The sequence below is a fragment of the Bombina bombina genome, chromosome 2 (assembly GCF_027579735.1).
Source record: "Bombina bombina isolate aBomBom1 chromosome 2, aBomBom1.pri, whole genome shotgun sequence".
In the NCBI taxonomy this organism is placed as follows: Eukaryota; Metazoa; Chordata; class Amphibia; order Anura; family Bombinatoridae; genus Bombina; species Bombina bombina.
In genome coordinates, this window is record NC_069500.1 from 991,029,251 (window position 1) to 991,042,650 (window position 13,400).

At 38.3% G+C, this 13,400-nt stretch overlaps 1 protein-coding gene across 1 annotated transcript in view; it reads left to right on the plus strand.

Annotated features, from left to right (window-relative positions):
- HADH (hydroxyacyl-CoA dehydrogenase) overlaps positions 1-13,400 on the plus strand; it is a 93,574-nt gene that overhangs the window by 35,775 nt on the left and 44,399 nt on the right. Inside the window, exon 4 of the mRNA XM_053703526.1 lies at positions 4,421-4,547. Coding sequence (XP_053559501.1) covers positions 4,421-4,547 — 127 coding nt within the window. The remainder of the gene's footprint in view (positions 1-4,420; positions 4,548-13,400) is intronic.

A 13,400-nucleotide genomic window follows, 5' to 3' on the forward strand; every position in this document is an offset into this window, starting at 1 on the left:
TAAACTTACATTCTTGCATTTCAAATAAAGATGCCAAGAGAATGAAGAAAACTTGATAATAGGAGTAAATTAGAAAGTTACTTAAAATGTCATGCTCTATCTGAATTGCAAAAGAAAAAATTTGGGTTCAGTGTCCCTCTAATGCTTGAACTATTTTCTCATCAGTGGATATATCTAAAGGTGGATGACTTAACTTGTGTTAGTACAATTGTTATATGTCAAGTCTCAATCCCTGGGTGCCAAACTTATAAAATCCAACTGTAAGTATATATGTCATAAGATTCTTGATACAGTTTCAGCCTCAATGTCCAACCAGTGTGCTAAATGCATAAAACGGTAGAGCGTTCTTAATACTGCCTCAAATGTCCTCACCCTCACCGAACAGTCCGGTCTTTGGATGGAAGCCCCCTTTTTGTTCACTTCCTCTGGAGGACCTCCAGGATTCCACATCTCTACATAGTCTTTCAGAGATGACGGTAAGGAAAATGGCAGTGGATGCCCATAATGGCACCTCTAAGACTGCTGCTTCAACACTACTGGGAGAACTTATGTCACTGCCCGCCGATAGGAGGATCCAGCTGTCACTCAATCCCTTAATCCAGTCAAGATAACGAAAGCTCTGCTCTTCTGTTGTTGTACTACACTTGTGGCCTGAGCAAATAAAACATCTAAAAAAATCATTCCGAGGAGCACCAACTGAATAAAACTTTTTTTTTTTTTTTTAAACTGTACAAGGAAACCACAGCAAAAAGATGAATGTATGTGGCCATACTCTAAGCCATAAATACCCTGTACATATTTAATATTGTTTTAAGTCATGACTCAGGAATTGTTCTGAACACTTATGTAAACATAAAGGAGTACCGCATGACAACAATGAGTTAAATTTTCCAAGCATGCGTCACATAAGATTGAACCAATGTCTTTGCACTTTGTATTTTAAATTTGGTCATCACTGCTTTTTAGCTATGGCTAAGAGTACGGCACAAGCCAAAACAAGTCAGTCGTTTTGTGTGCAAACACATTATTCTTTTTTGAAGAAGTTTTATTCAGTTGGTGCTCCTCAGATTTTTATTTTTTTTAGCCTGAGGTATCCCAACCTATACTGAAAGTTTCTATACTTAAGTATAGGCTATTGAAAAGCTATGTAAACACAGCCAGCAGAAGAAATTACACTCCCAGGGGGGTGTAGGATAGTTAAGTAATAAAAATGTTAATTTTCCATTGTTCTCTCTATGTATTGGTCTAAAATAATGAGCTCTGATTTTTGCCTGCAAGCTCAACCCATTATAATAGGCTGTGGTTTCAAATCACAAAACCAGCTATTTTATATACACAAATAAACCTGAAAATGCAATTTCCCATACGTTTTAATGCTCTGCAGCTGGTATACCAAGTCATTGGAAATGCATTAAAGGGGCATTATATACTAGATTTTCTTAGCATAAATGTTTTGTAGATGATCCATTTATATAGCCCATCTGTTTTATAAAAATATATAGTTTTGCTTAGTTTTTAAGAACATTGTGCTGATTTTCAGAATCCTAACCAAGTCCCACAGTTTCAGATGCATACGTGCGTCTACAGACTCATGTTGTGTTCTGTTTATCTGTCTTTTCATGGGGAGGGGAGGAGTGTCTGTTCTTATTGTTTACCCAGCCCCTTTCACTGGGTGTCCCAGACTACCTCATCAACAGTGCTAAACTGGGAGCTTCTACGTACATTTTTAAAATATTTTATACTGGATTTTTAGATCAGTATCTGTGCATATTCTTCTTAATAATAGTGTCTATTACATGCAGTGATGTGAAAATTGGTGTATACTGTCCCTTTAAGGGGAAAACTATTTTACAGTGTACTGTCCCTTTAATTCCTTCTCACATCTTTAAAGGGACAACAGAATTGTTATTGTTTAAAAAGATAGATAATCCCTTTATTACCAATACCCCAATGTTACATAACCAACAGTTATATTAATGCACTTTTTACCTCTGATTATCTCGTATCTAAGCCACTGCAGACTGCCTCCTTATTTCAGTTCTTTTGACAGACTTGCATTTTAGCCAATCAGTACTGATTCCAAGGTAACTCCACAGGCGTGAGCACAATGTTATCTATATTGCATACATGAAATAACACCCTCTAGTTGTGAGAAACTGTCAAAATGAAGTCAGATAAGAGAGGCGGCCTCTCATAGCATATAGCTACCTAGGTTTAACTAAGAATACCAAGAGAACAAAGTAAAATTAATGATAAAAGTAAATTGGAAAGTTGTTTAAAATTACATGGCCTATCTTAATTATGATAGTTTATTTTTGACTAGACTGTCCCTTTTAATATCCCAGTCTTATCTTTGCCTCCACAGGAGTAAGGTAGAATAGAGGTGCTCCAGGTTTTTTGTTGAAAGGGTTTCTAAGACTGATGTGAGACACCTATTTTCATCTCACAGAGCCAGGAACAGAAGAGTGGGGAGCATGTCGCAGTTGGTAATGACAGAAAAACACCTTCTGGGAGTCAGTTACAAGTTTGCCACTGGTGTTGCAGGGACTTGTTTTTTAGCCTCCTGTCAGGTCATTGTTACACTCTTTTGTGATAGCCTCTGTTGATGCTTGCACAGCTCTGGATAGGCTCTCTACTGGAAGCAGGTGTTCTGCAGCTTGGTAAGCACTGGTAGAATGGATGCAAGTAAGGAACAACTCTTTGCACTCACATAGCCCACTGGCTATTAGCAGGTACACTGTCTCAGGTACAGCATAGCCAGAGGGGACATATTACATTTAACAGACTTACACCACCACTGTTACCTAGACATATTATGGGTAAATACCGTGAAGCAAATTTTTTAGGTTTTTCTTTGTGTGCATTTTACTTTTGATAAAGCACTTCAATTGTATTCACATCCTACATAGGATTTAAAAAAAAAAAAAAAAAAAAATTTTTGCTCATTTCATTAGTTTATGTGAGTCAGAAGAATATAATTGTTACGTTAGCTTTATGGTTAGAGCAGTCATTATGTATGGCTTCCTTTTGAGGCAGCTTTTGGCAGGAAATTACTATAGGCTTTAGTGGCTGCTAAATAGGAGCCTGCCTTAATTTTCCCCCCACCTACTTACTCGTGGATTCCACAGCTTTGGTATTAGATCCCAGGAGTAATGGCTCGTGGACTCTCACCACTTTTACGAATGAGAAAAAAAAAGTTATGCTTAACTGATTTCTTTAACTGTGGTACGAGACCCGCCCTGCTATATTTTTTTCAACTGGTGGCAGTTTTAATGTACACCTTGTTTGTCCTGCTTTTGTCCTTTCCTACTTTTTCTCCTTTTCTCGGCTATAAATTAGGGTTGGTTACCAGAGAGGTGACAGGGATTAAAACCTTGTGGAATGTTTGGGTATCTTTGCCTCCTCCTAGTGGCCAGGAGTTGAATCCCAGGAGTAATGGCTTCTGGATTCTCCCCACTATGAAAGATGAATGAATTTTATCAGGTAAAAGCATACATGTTGTTTTCAACATTATATTGATACCTGTCCCATCTCGTCTGACGATTTGTTTGAAAAGATCCTGAAATATACTTTTTAGTTCAACATAGACTGTAAATGACTGGATGTAATAAAAAAAAATAAAAAATTAGTATTGCTATTGTATTGTCTAAACATGTTAAAGGGAAAGTGTTCTTAAAATAATATTTTATATATATGTGTGTGTGTGTGTGTGTATATGTATATATATATATATATATATATATATATATATATATATATATATATATATATATATATATATATATATATATATATATATATATATATATATATATATATATATATATATATATATGTATATCTCACACTTTTAATCAACTTAGAAATATTATATCCAGAGGATGTAACTTTTTTACAAGAAAAGCTAAAACCCTAAGGAACATCCTTTCCCTATCAATGCTACATCAAAATAAACAGTTCTTGGCTTCCTAGAAGACTAGGTTGCTATAAATACAATGGAAGAATATGTAAAACATGCGGAAACATTAAACAGGGTGATAGATTCAGCTCATCTACAACAGAGAGCGAATAGAACATTTGGTTTAATATAACATGTAACACAACACATGTCATATATCCGAGAATGTCTCCTGGACCAGAGAGAGGTCTATTGGATTTTTAAAGTATATATGTGTGTATATATATATATATATATATACAGTATATATATATATATATATATATATATATATATATATATATATATATATATATATATATGTATATATGTATGTGTATATATATATATATATATATATATAATATGTGTATTTATTTATGCAATTTAAAAAGGAGTATTTCAAGCAATGAGCAAGTTCACAGTACATGCATTTAAGAGGTATGGTTGCTTGCAGCTATGTAACTTTTGTTTTTTTTTCAGACATACAATATTTGCCAGCAATACTTCATCATTGCCGATTACAGAAATCGCTAACTGCACAACCAGGCAGGACCGGTTTGGAGGTCTTCATTTCTTTAATCCTGTACCATTGATGAAGCTTGTAGAGGTGAGGTAATAAATCTGCTCTGTATGTCATTGTACGCCACAGAATCCAGGGGAGTTTATGCAAAAGAAAATGACGGATTCTAACATTATTTAAATGTTGGTATTATTTTACAGCCATGCTTTTATATTCAATACAAATAACTCCACAAATCCATTTAAATGATGGTAAATGAAAAATATAAATTGTATTATTATTATTTTACAGTGTACATTTTATCTGAGCTCTTATGAAATTATTCTGAAAATGTGGACAGTAGCTTCATTGAGCTGGAGTTTCTCTCAACCCTAGTTTGCTGGACTCGCAATGTGCAGAATATCTGTTGTATTACAGTGTATGCTCAGTATAACAAAGATAGCGTGCTCTACCAGGCTTCATTACAGATGCTCCTTGCAAATGCTGATTCACACTTTATTACCTTCACTGAGCAGCTGTAATGAGTAATATATTATTCAGCAGCATTTGGATCACTGTGAATGTGCATAATACTTTGTTGTTGTAACAAATAAGGAGGAACAAATAATCCTCACATATTTTGAGAAGTGAATTACATGTCAGTATGGGCAAATATTTACCTGCAAATATGGACTATATTATGCCTTCCAGGAAGATTTTCTATTTTATTTCCAAACAGAAATCCAGCCTGGAGAACTGAAACTAAGCATAGGATAGGGTTTGGCACTGTTCATTGTTTGGCTTCATCAGAAACAATAAGATAAGAAACTGCAAATTAGGGAGAGGAATGTGCAAGCTTGTGAAGCTTACCATGTGGTCTTTCAGTTTTCAGGGCTGCAAAAGCCACAATGTTCAGACATAAATTACAAGAAAAGGGGGCAAAATAAACAAAGTACATTATAAAGTTATTTTACTATGCATAATTAAGTGATTTATATTACACATTGTTCGCTGACCCTTTTAAATTAATCCTTGATCTAATTTTGTGTAAAACGCATATACAGAATTTCCTGTGTCTGCCTCAGTTATCCTTAAAGGGCCATTATAGTGAAAATGTTACACGCTCAAATCCGTTCCAGCATGTAATTGTAAGACTGTCGACCCTAAACTACTGTGTTTATCTGATCCACTAAGCAGTTCTAGTTCCTCATCTGTTTTGCAAATAACACTGGGGATTAGATCAGCAGTGTTTGCACAACAGCATTTGCAGGGGGTTAAACACACATTAGTCTATGGTCCTTAAAATTACATGTCTAACGGATTAGAGCCAGTAATGTTTTGACTATATCGGCCCTTTAATTTCCAAGATTCTGTAGAATACAAAAACGGCAATGCACCTGCATTGTCAGTGCAGCCGATTAGACCTGTTTTTTTTTTTTGAAAAAAATTCATGCATGTCATAAAATCTTCTATTAGATTATCCTGTATTATGCATGTTAGGTTTCCTACAAGGATGTATGAGTCCTTTTTAATATGAAACATCAGCTCCTCTGAAGTCCAGAGCATAGATCACACGGTCGACCAAAACTTTGAAAAACAGAAACCAGTCTAAAGGGACACTGGACTCCAAATTAAAATGATTCATATTAAAGAGCTTTTTTTTTTTTTTTTTAATGGAAAACCCCCCCATTTAAAAGGTGTTTTATAGTAAAAGGGGTTAAATTTAAAGGGGGTTTGTATGATTTATAATCCATATGCAAAAGGAGAATTTAAATGTTGAACAATAAATATAAAGTTTAAAGCTATTTGAATTTAAACTAATATACCAGTTCCAGCTCTGCACTTCCTACTACTCATTTATTGAATTGTTACTGCTCAGAGTATTAGCAGGAATTGCTTGTCGGCCAATGAGCATTAGTCAGAAGTACAAATATGATCAGCTGTATAAGTTTACATTAAAAGGGACATTAAACACTAAATAAATGCTAGATAGAATGATGCGTTCAAAGAAAAGATTAGTCTGAGAATAACATGTAGATGAAGTTTCATTAGCTGTTTAAATATTGACAAAATAAGTGCCAAGTTTCAGTGTCTATATAACAATGGGAGCTGCCATCTTGTAACTTAGGTTATCTTATCTGCTGTGGCCAGTTAGTTATAAATAGGTCACTAGAGTGTGCAGCCAATGGCTGTGTGGAATATAACAATGTTCTGCACTTCCATTTCTAACAGGAGCTGAAATGCTCACTATTTCAGAAAAAGGGGACAAAATAAATATTGAAAGTATATTGCAGACTTTACTTATTTATATATTTTTTGCTTAATGCATTCTCTCTTTACCTTAAAGCTAACAGGAAATTTGTGTACAGCCAATACTGCTATTTTAAAGGGGCATAAAAGTAAAAATAATACTCTTGGTCGGTATATGTGCTTTAGCCTTTTCTTCTACTAGATACGACGAGTCCACGGATTCATCCTTGTGGGATATTATCCTCCTGCTAACAGGAAGTGGCAAAGAGCACCACAGCAGAGCTGTCTATATATAGCTCCTCCCTTGACTCCACCCCCCAGTCATTCTCTTTGCCTATACTAAGTAATAGGAAGAGGTAAAGTGAAAGAGGTGATAAAATGATAGTTTTTATTTTCTTCAAGCAAGACTTTTATATTTTAAATGGTACCGGTGAGTGCTATTTTCCTCAGGCAGCAAATAGAAGATTTCTGCCTGGAGGTTGATGATCTTAGCAGTGGTTACTAAGAGCCAGAGGAGTTCCCACAGAATGGCTGAGGAGTACTTGAGAAGTTTCAGTGTGGGGAACGGTCTTCATGCTACAAGCATTGAGGTATGTTCAGTCATTTTTTTCTGAAGAGACTGTGGTATTTCAGAACCGGCTGACATAGTTCCCATGAGGGAAGGGGTAAGCAGTAATCCACAGGAAATGATGTTACTGGGACCTGTTATATTATGGGCTATAATTTAAAAGACACTGGTTGCATAATGTTTGTGTGCAAACGATTTATGTGCAGGGGCAAATAAGGTTTTTTTTTCCTGATCTAACGTTTGTGTGTTTGATGGCACTGGAGGATTTCACATGGCTGACAAATTGTACTGGGTATATGAAACCCACATGGCTAGTTCCTATAATGCTTTGGAGCATTTTTTTCACTAGGCTGAGACATTGTGTGTGATGGGCAGGGCCTAATTTTGCGCCTTAGATGCGCAGTTGTATTTCACATAGAGGCAGCAAGCTCCAGCTCCGGTGGGCCTCAACTGAAGAGATAGCCTTATCGAAGTGAGAGTGTAGTTCTCAGACGCCAGAGGGCGTGGCGAGGTGCAGGGGGTTGATAGTTTATTTGCATAACGTTTTTTTTTTTGGTAACGTTTTTTGATAACAGAGGGTTAATAGTCCCTTGTGCTGCAATCTTAGGCTGCCAGATTAGACACATATATGAAAAATTGTGAGTGTTATAACCTTTTAAGGCAGTTTTGGAAAAATTGTATGCTTTTTTTCTCTTAAAGGCGCAGTACCATTTTTCAGATTGTTGTTTTTTTCATTATATAAAGTGTTTTCAAGTCTTTTTGTGGTTATTACTAGCCTGTTCAACATGTCTGACATTGAGGAAAGTCAATGCTCTATGTGTTTAGAAGCAATGGTGGAACCCCCATTTAAAATGTGTCCCTCATGTACTGAAAGGGCCTTACATTGCAAAGACCATATTTTAGCTGATAAAAGTATGTCTCAGGATGATTCTCAGTCTGAAGAGAATCAGGTTATGCCATCTACTTCTCCCCAAGTTTTACAACCTTTAACAGAGGTGTTGTCTAAACTGCCAGGTTTACAGGGTAAGCGCAGTAGGTCAGGTATTAGAGTAAATGCTGAGCCCTCTGACGCTTTATTGGCCATCTCCGATGTACCCTCACAGTGTTCTGATTTGGGGGTGGCGGATTTACTTCGAGGGTGAGCTTTCAGACTCCGGAAAGATGTTCCCTCTAACAGACTCAGATGTGATGGCCTTTAAGTTTAAGCTTGAACACCTCCGCTTGTTACTCTGGGAGGTTTTAGCGACTCTGGATGATTGTGACCCTATTGTAATACCACCAGAGAAATTGTGTAAAATGGATAAATATCTAGAGGTTAATACTTACACTGTTTTTCCAGTCCCTAGAAGGATTTTGGACATTGTTACTAAGGAATAGGATAGACCAGGCATTCCGTTCTCTCCCCCTCCTACTTTTAAGAAAATGTTTCCCATATCTGACACCATTAGGGATTCCTGGCAGACGGTCCCTAAGGTGGAGGGAGCTATTTCTACCCTAGCTAAGCGTACAAATATACCTATTGAGGACAGTTGTGCTTTCAAAGATCCTATGGATAAAAAATTAGAGGGTCTGTTAAAGAAGTTGTTTATTCATCAGGGTTTTCTTCTACAACCTATAGCGTGCATTGTTCCAGTAACTACTGTGGCAGCTTTTTGATTTGAGGCTCTAGAGGAGTATTTTAAGGTTGAGACCCCATTAGATGATATTTTGGATAGAATTAAGACTCTCAAGCTAGCTAATTCTTTCATTACCGATGCCGCTTTTCAAATGGAGACATTGGCGGCAAAAAATGCAGGCTTTGCCATTTTAGCGCGTAGAGCGTTATGGATTAAGTCTTGGTCTGCTGATGTGTCATCAAAATCTAACCTTTTAGCTATTCCTTTTAAAGGTAAGACCCTATTCGGGCCTGAACTAAAGGAGATTATTTCCGACATTACTGGAGGTAAAGGTCATGCCCTTCCTCAGGACAAGACAGTTAAAATGAGAGGGCTAAAAAAAATAATTTTCGTTTCTTTTAAAATTTTAAAGGTGGACCCTCTACTTCCTCCTCCGTCACAAAGCAGGAGGGGAGTTTTGCACAATCCAAGTCAGTCTGGAGACCTAACTAGACCTGGAATAAAGGTAAACAGGCCAAGAAGCCCGCTGCTGCTACCAAGACAGCATGAAGGGGCAACCCCCGATCCGGGACCGGATCTAGTAGGAGGCAGACTTTCTCTCTTTGCTCAGGCTTGGGCAAGGGACGTTCAGGCATTAGAAATCGTGACCCAGAGGTATCGACTAGAGTTCAAGGATTTTCTCCCAAGTGGAAGATTTCATCTGTCACGTTTGTCTGTAGACCAGACAAAAAGAGAGGCGTTCTTACGCCGTGTTGAAGACCTATATACCATGGGTGTAATCTGCTCAGTTCCAAAACTAGAACAGGGGCAGGGGTTTTACTCAAATCTGTTTGTGGTTCCCAAAAAAAGGGAACATTCAGACCGATTTTAGATCTCAAATGCCTAAACAAATTTCTCAGTCCCATCATTCAAGATGGAGACCATTCGAACTATTTTACCAATGATCCAGGAGAGTCAATATATGACTACCGTGGACATAAAGGATGCGTATCTTCACATTCCTATCCACAAAGATCACCAGTTTCTCAGGTTCGCCTTCCTGGACAAACACTACCAGTTTGTGTCTCTTCCTTTCGGGTTGGCCACAGCTCCCAGAATCTTCACAAAGGTACTAGGGTCCCTTCTGGCGGTTCTAAGGCCGCGGGGCATAGCAGTGGCGCCCTATCTGGACGATATTTTGATTCAGGCGTCAATTTACCAGCTAGCCAAATCTCACACGGACATTGTGTTGGCTTTTCTGAGAACTCACGGGTGGAAGGTGAACATACAAAAGAGTTCACTAGTTCCACTGACGAGTTCCTTTCTTAGGACTCGGTAGCCATGAAAATTCTTCTGACAGAGGTCAGAAAGTCAAAGATCTTAACTACTTGCCAAGCACTTCAGTCCACTCCTCGGTCATCAGTGGCGCAGTGTATGGAGGTCATCGGATTAATGGTAGCGGCAATGGACATCGTTCTGTTTGCTCGCTTACATCTCAGACCACTGCAACTGTGCATGCTCAGACAGTGGAATGGGGATTATGCAGATTTATCTCCTCATATAAATCTGGATGTAGAAACCAGAGACTCTCTTCTTTGGTGGTTGTCACAGGATCATCTGTCCCAGGGAATGTGCTTCCGCAGACCAGCATGGGTCATAGTGACGACGGACGCCAGCCTCTTGGGCTGGGGTGCAGTCTGGAATTCCCTGAAGGCTCAGGGTGTTTGGACTCAGGAGGAGTCCCTACTTCCAATCAATATTCTGGAACTGAGAGCAATATTCAACGCGCTTCAATCGTGGCCTCAGCTGGCTTCGGCCAAATTCATAAGATTCCAGTCGGACAATTTCACGACTGTAGCATATATCAATCATCAAGGGGGAACAAAGAGTTCTCTAGTGATGAGAGGTTTCCAAGATAATTCAATGGGCAGAGACTCACTCTTGCCATCTATCAGCAATTTATATCCCAGGAGTAGAGAACTAGGAAGCGGATTTTCTAAGTTGTCAGACTTTTCATCCGGGGGAGTGGGAGCTCCATCCGGAGGTGTTTGCGGCATTGATTCATCAATGGGGCACACCGGAATTGGATCTGATGGCATCTCGTCAGAATGCTAAACTTCCTTGTTACGGGTCCAGATCAAGGGATCCTCAAGCAGTACTGATAGATGCTCTAGCAGTACCTTTGTCGTTCAACCTGGCTTATGTGTTTCCTCCTTTTCCTCTCCTACCTCGTCTGATTGCCAGAATCAAACAGGAGAGGGCTTCGGTAATCTTGATAGCACCTGCGTGGCCACGCAGGACTTGGTATGCAGATCTAGTGGAAATGTCATCTTCCACCGTGGAAACTGCCACTGAGACAGGACCTTCTCATTCAAGGTCCGTTCCAACATCCAAATATAATTTCTCTGCAGCTGACTGCCCGGAGGTTGAACGCTTGATTTTATCTAAGCGGGGATTCTCTGAGTCAGTCATTGATACCTTGATTCAGGCTCGAAAGCCTGTCACTAGGAAAATTTACCATAAGATATGGCATAAATATCTTTATTGGTGCGAATCCAAGGGCTACTCATGGAGTAAGATCAGGATTCCTAGGATTTTGTCCTTTCTCCAAGAAGGATTGGAGAAGGGATTATCAGCTAGTTCCTTAAAGGGACAGATTTCTGCTTTGTCAATCTTGCTACACAAGCGTCTGGCGGATATCCCAGACGTTCAGTCGTTTTGTCAGGCTTTAGTTAGAATCAAGCCTGTGTTTAAACCTGTTGCTCCGCCATGGAGTTTGAATTTAGTTCTAAATGTTCTTCAAGGGGTTCCGTTTGAACCCATGCATTCCATAGATATTAAGCTTCTATCTTGGAAAGTTCTGTTTTTAGTTGCCATCTCTTGTGCTCGAAGAGTTTCTGAGCTTTCTGCGTTACAATGCGACTCGCCTTATCTTATATTCCATTCTGATAAGGTGGTTTTGCGCACTAAACCTGGATTCCTTCCTAAGGTTGTTTCAAATAAGAATATTAATCAGGAAATTGTTGTTCCTTCTCTATGTCCTAATCCTTCTTCTAAGAAGGAGCGTCTGTTACATAACTTGGACGTGGTACGTGCCTTGAAGTTTTACTTACAAGCAACCAAGGATTTCCATCAAACATCTTCTTTATTTGTAGTTTATTCTGGAAAGCGTAGGGGTCAAAAAGCTACGGCTACCTCTTTCTTTTTGGCTGAAAAGCATCATCCGTTTGTCATACGAGACTGCTGGACAGCAGCCTCCTGAAAAAATTACAGCTCATTCTACTAGAGCGGTGGCTTCCTCATGGGCTTTTAAAAACGATGCTTCTGTTGAACAGATTTGTAAGGCTGCGACTTGGACCTCCCTTCATACTTTTTCCAAATTTTAAAAATTTGATACTTTAGCTTCTTCTGAGGCTATTTTTGGGAGAAAAGTTCTTCAAGCAGTGGTGCCTTCTGTTTAGGTATCTGTCTTTTCCCTCCCGTTCATCCGTGTCCTGTAGCTTTGGTATTGTATCCCACAAGTAAGGATGAATCCGTGGACTTGTCGTATCTAGTAGAAGTAATACGAAAAGGTGAGAGTAAGCGCTAAAAGAGCTTAAAAGGCTAACAAACTTGTGGCTAAATCTTACAATTTATTACCTTCGATAAAGGCTAAACATAAACAAATATCACAATAAAACCACAATAACACAATAAAATTAGAAACACGGATCCATGTCTAACTTCTAAAAACAAAAGTACATAATAAAATCTCCTGGGAGATGCGAATTACAGTGGGAGTTTTGACACTCCTTGATAGTGATACACAAGTGTGGGAAGTTGAATAAAAATACAAATATTAATACTTATAAGCAAAGTTATAAACCAGAAAACGATTCCAAACTCACAATGTCAATCAAAAAATGGTGAAAAAATGGTGGAAAATGTAAAATGTGAATGTTCGTATTAAACCGTGGGTGTGTCCTCCAACGTTGCTGATGGGTAGTGAGAGATCTATAGTCAAATATAGATGTTAGATGAAGTTGTAGAAAAAATGAGTAAAAATGAGTGAAAAATATAAGTGAAAAATATATGTATCTAGTAGAAGAAAAGGAAATTTATGCTTACCTGATAAATTGATTTCTTCTACGATATGACGAGTCCACGGCCCTACCTGTCATTTTAGACAGATTATATTTTTGTTTTCAAACTTCAGTCACCTCTGCACCTTTTTTTAGTTTCTCTTTTTTCTTCCTATACCTTCGGTCGAATGACTGGGGGGTGGAGTCAAGGGAGGAGCTATATAGACAGCTCTGCTGTGGTGCTCTTTGCCACTTCCTGTTAGCAAGAGGATAATATCCCACAAGTAAGGATGAATCTGTGGACTCGTCGTATCGTAGAATAAATACATTTATCAGGTAAGCATAAATTTCCTTTTTTACTTCTGGGATTGACCACTTTTACACTACAACTCTAAACCCCACCCAGTCTAGGAACGTACTTATCTGGTTTGATAAATAAACAAGATAACTGACAAGCAATTGCATGGTGCATATGCAGAAAAGTTAA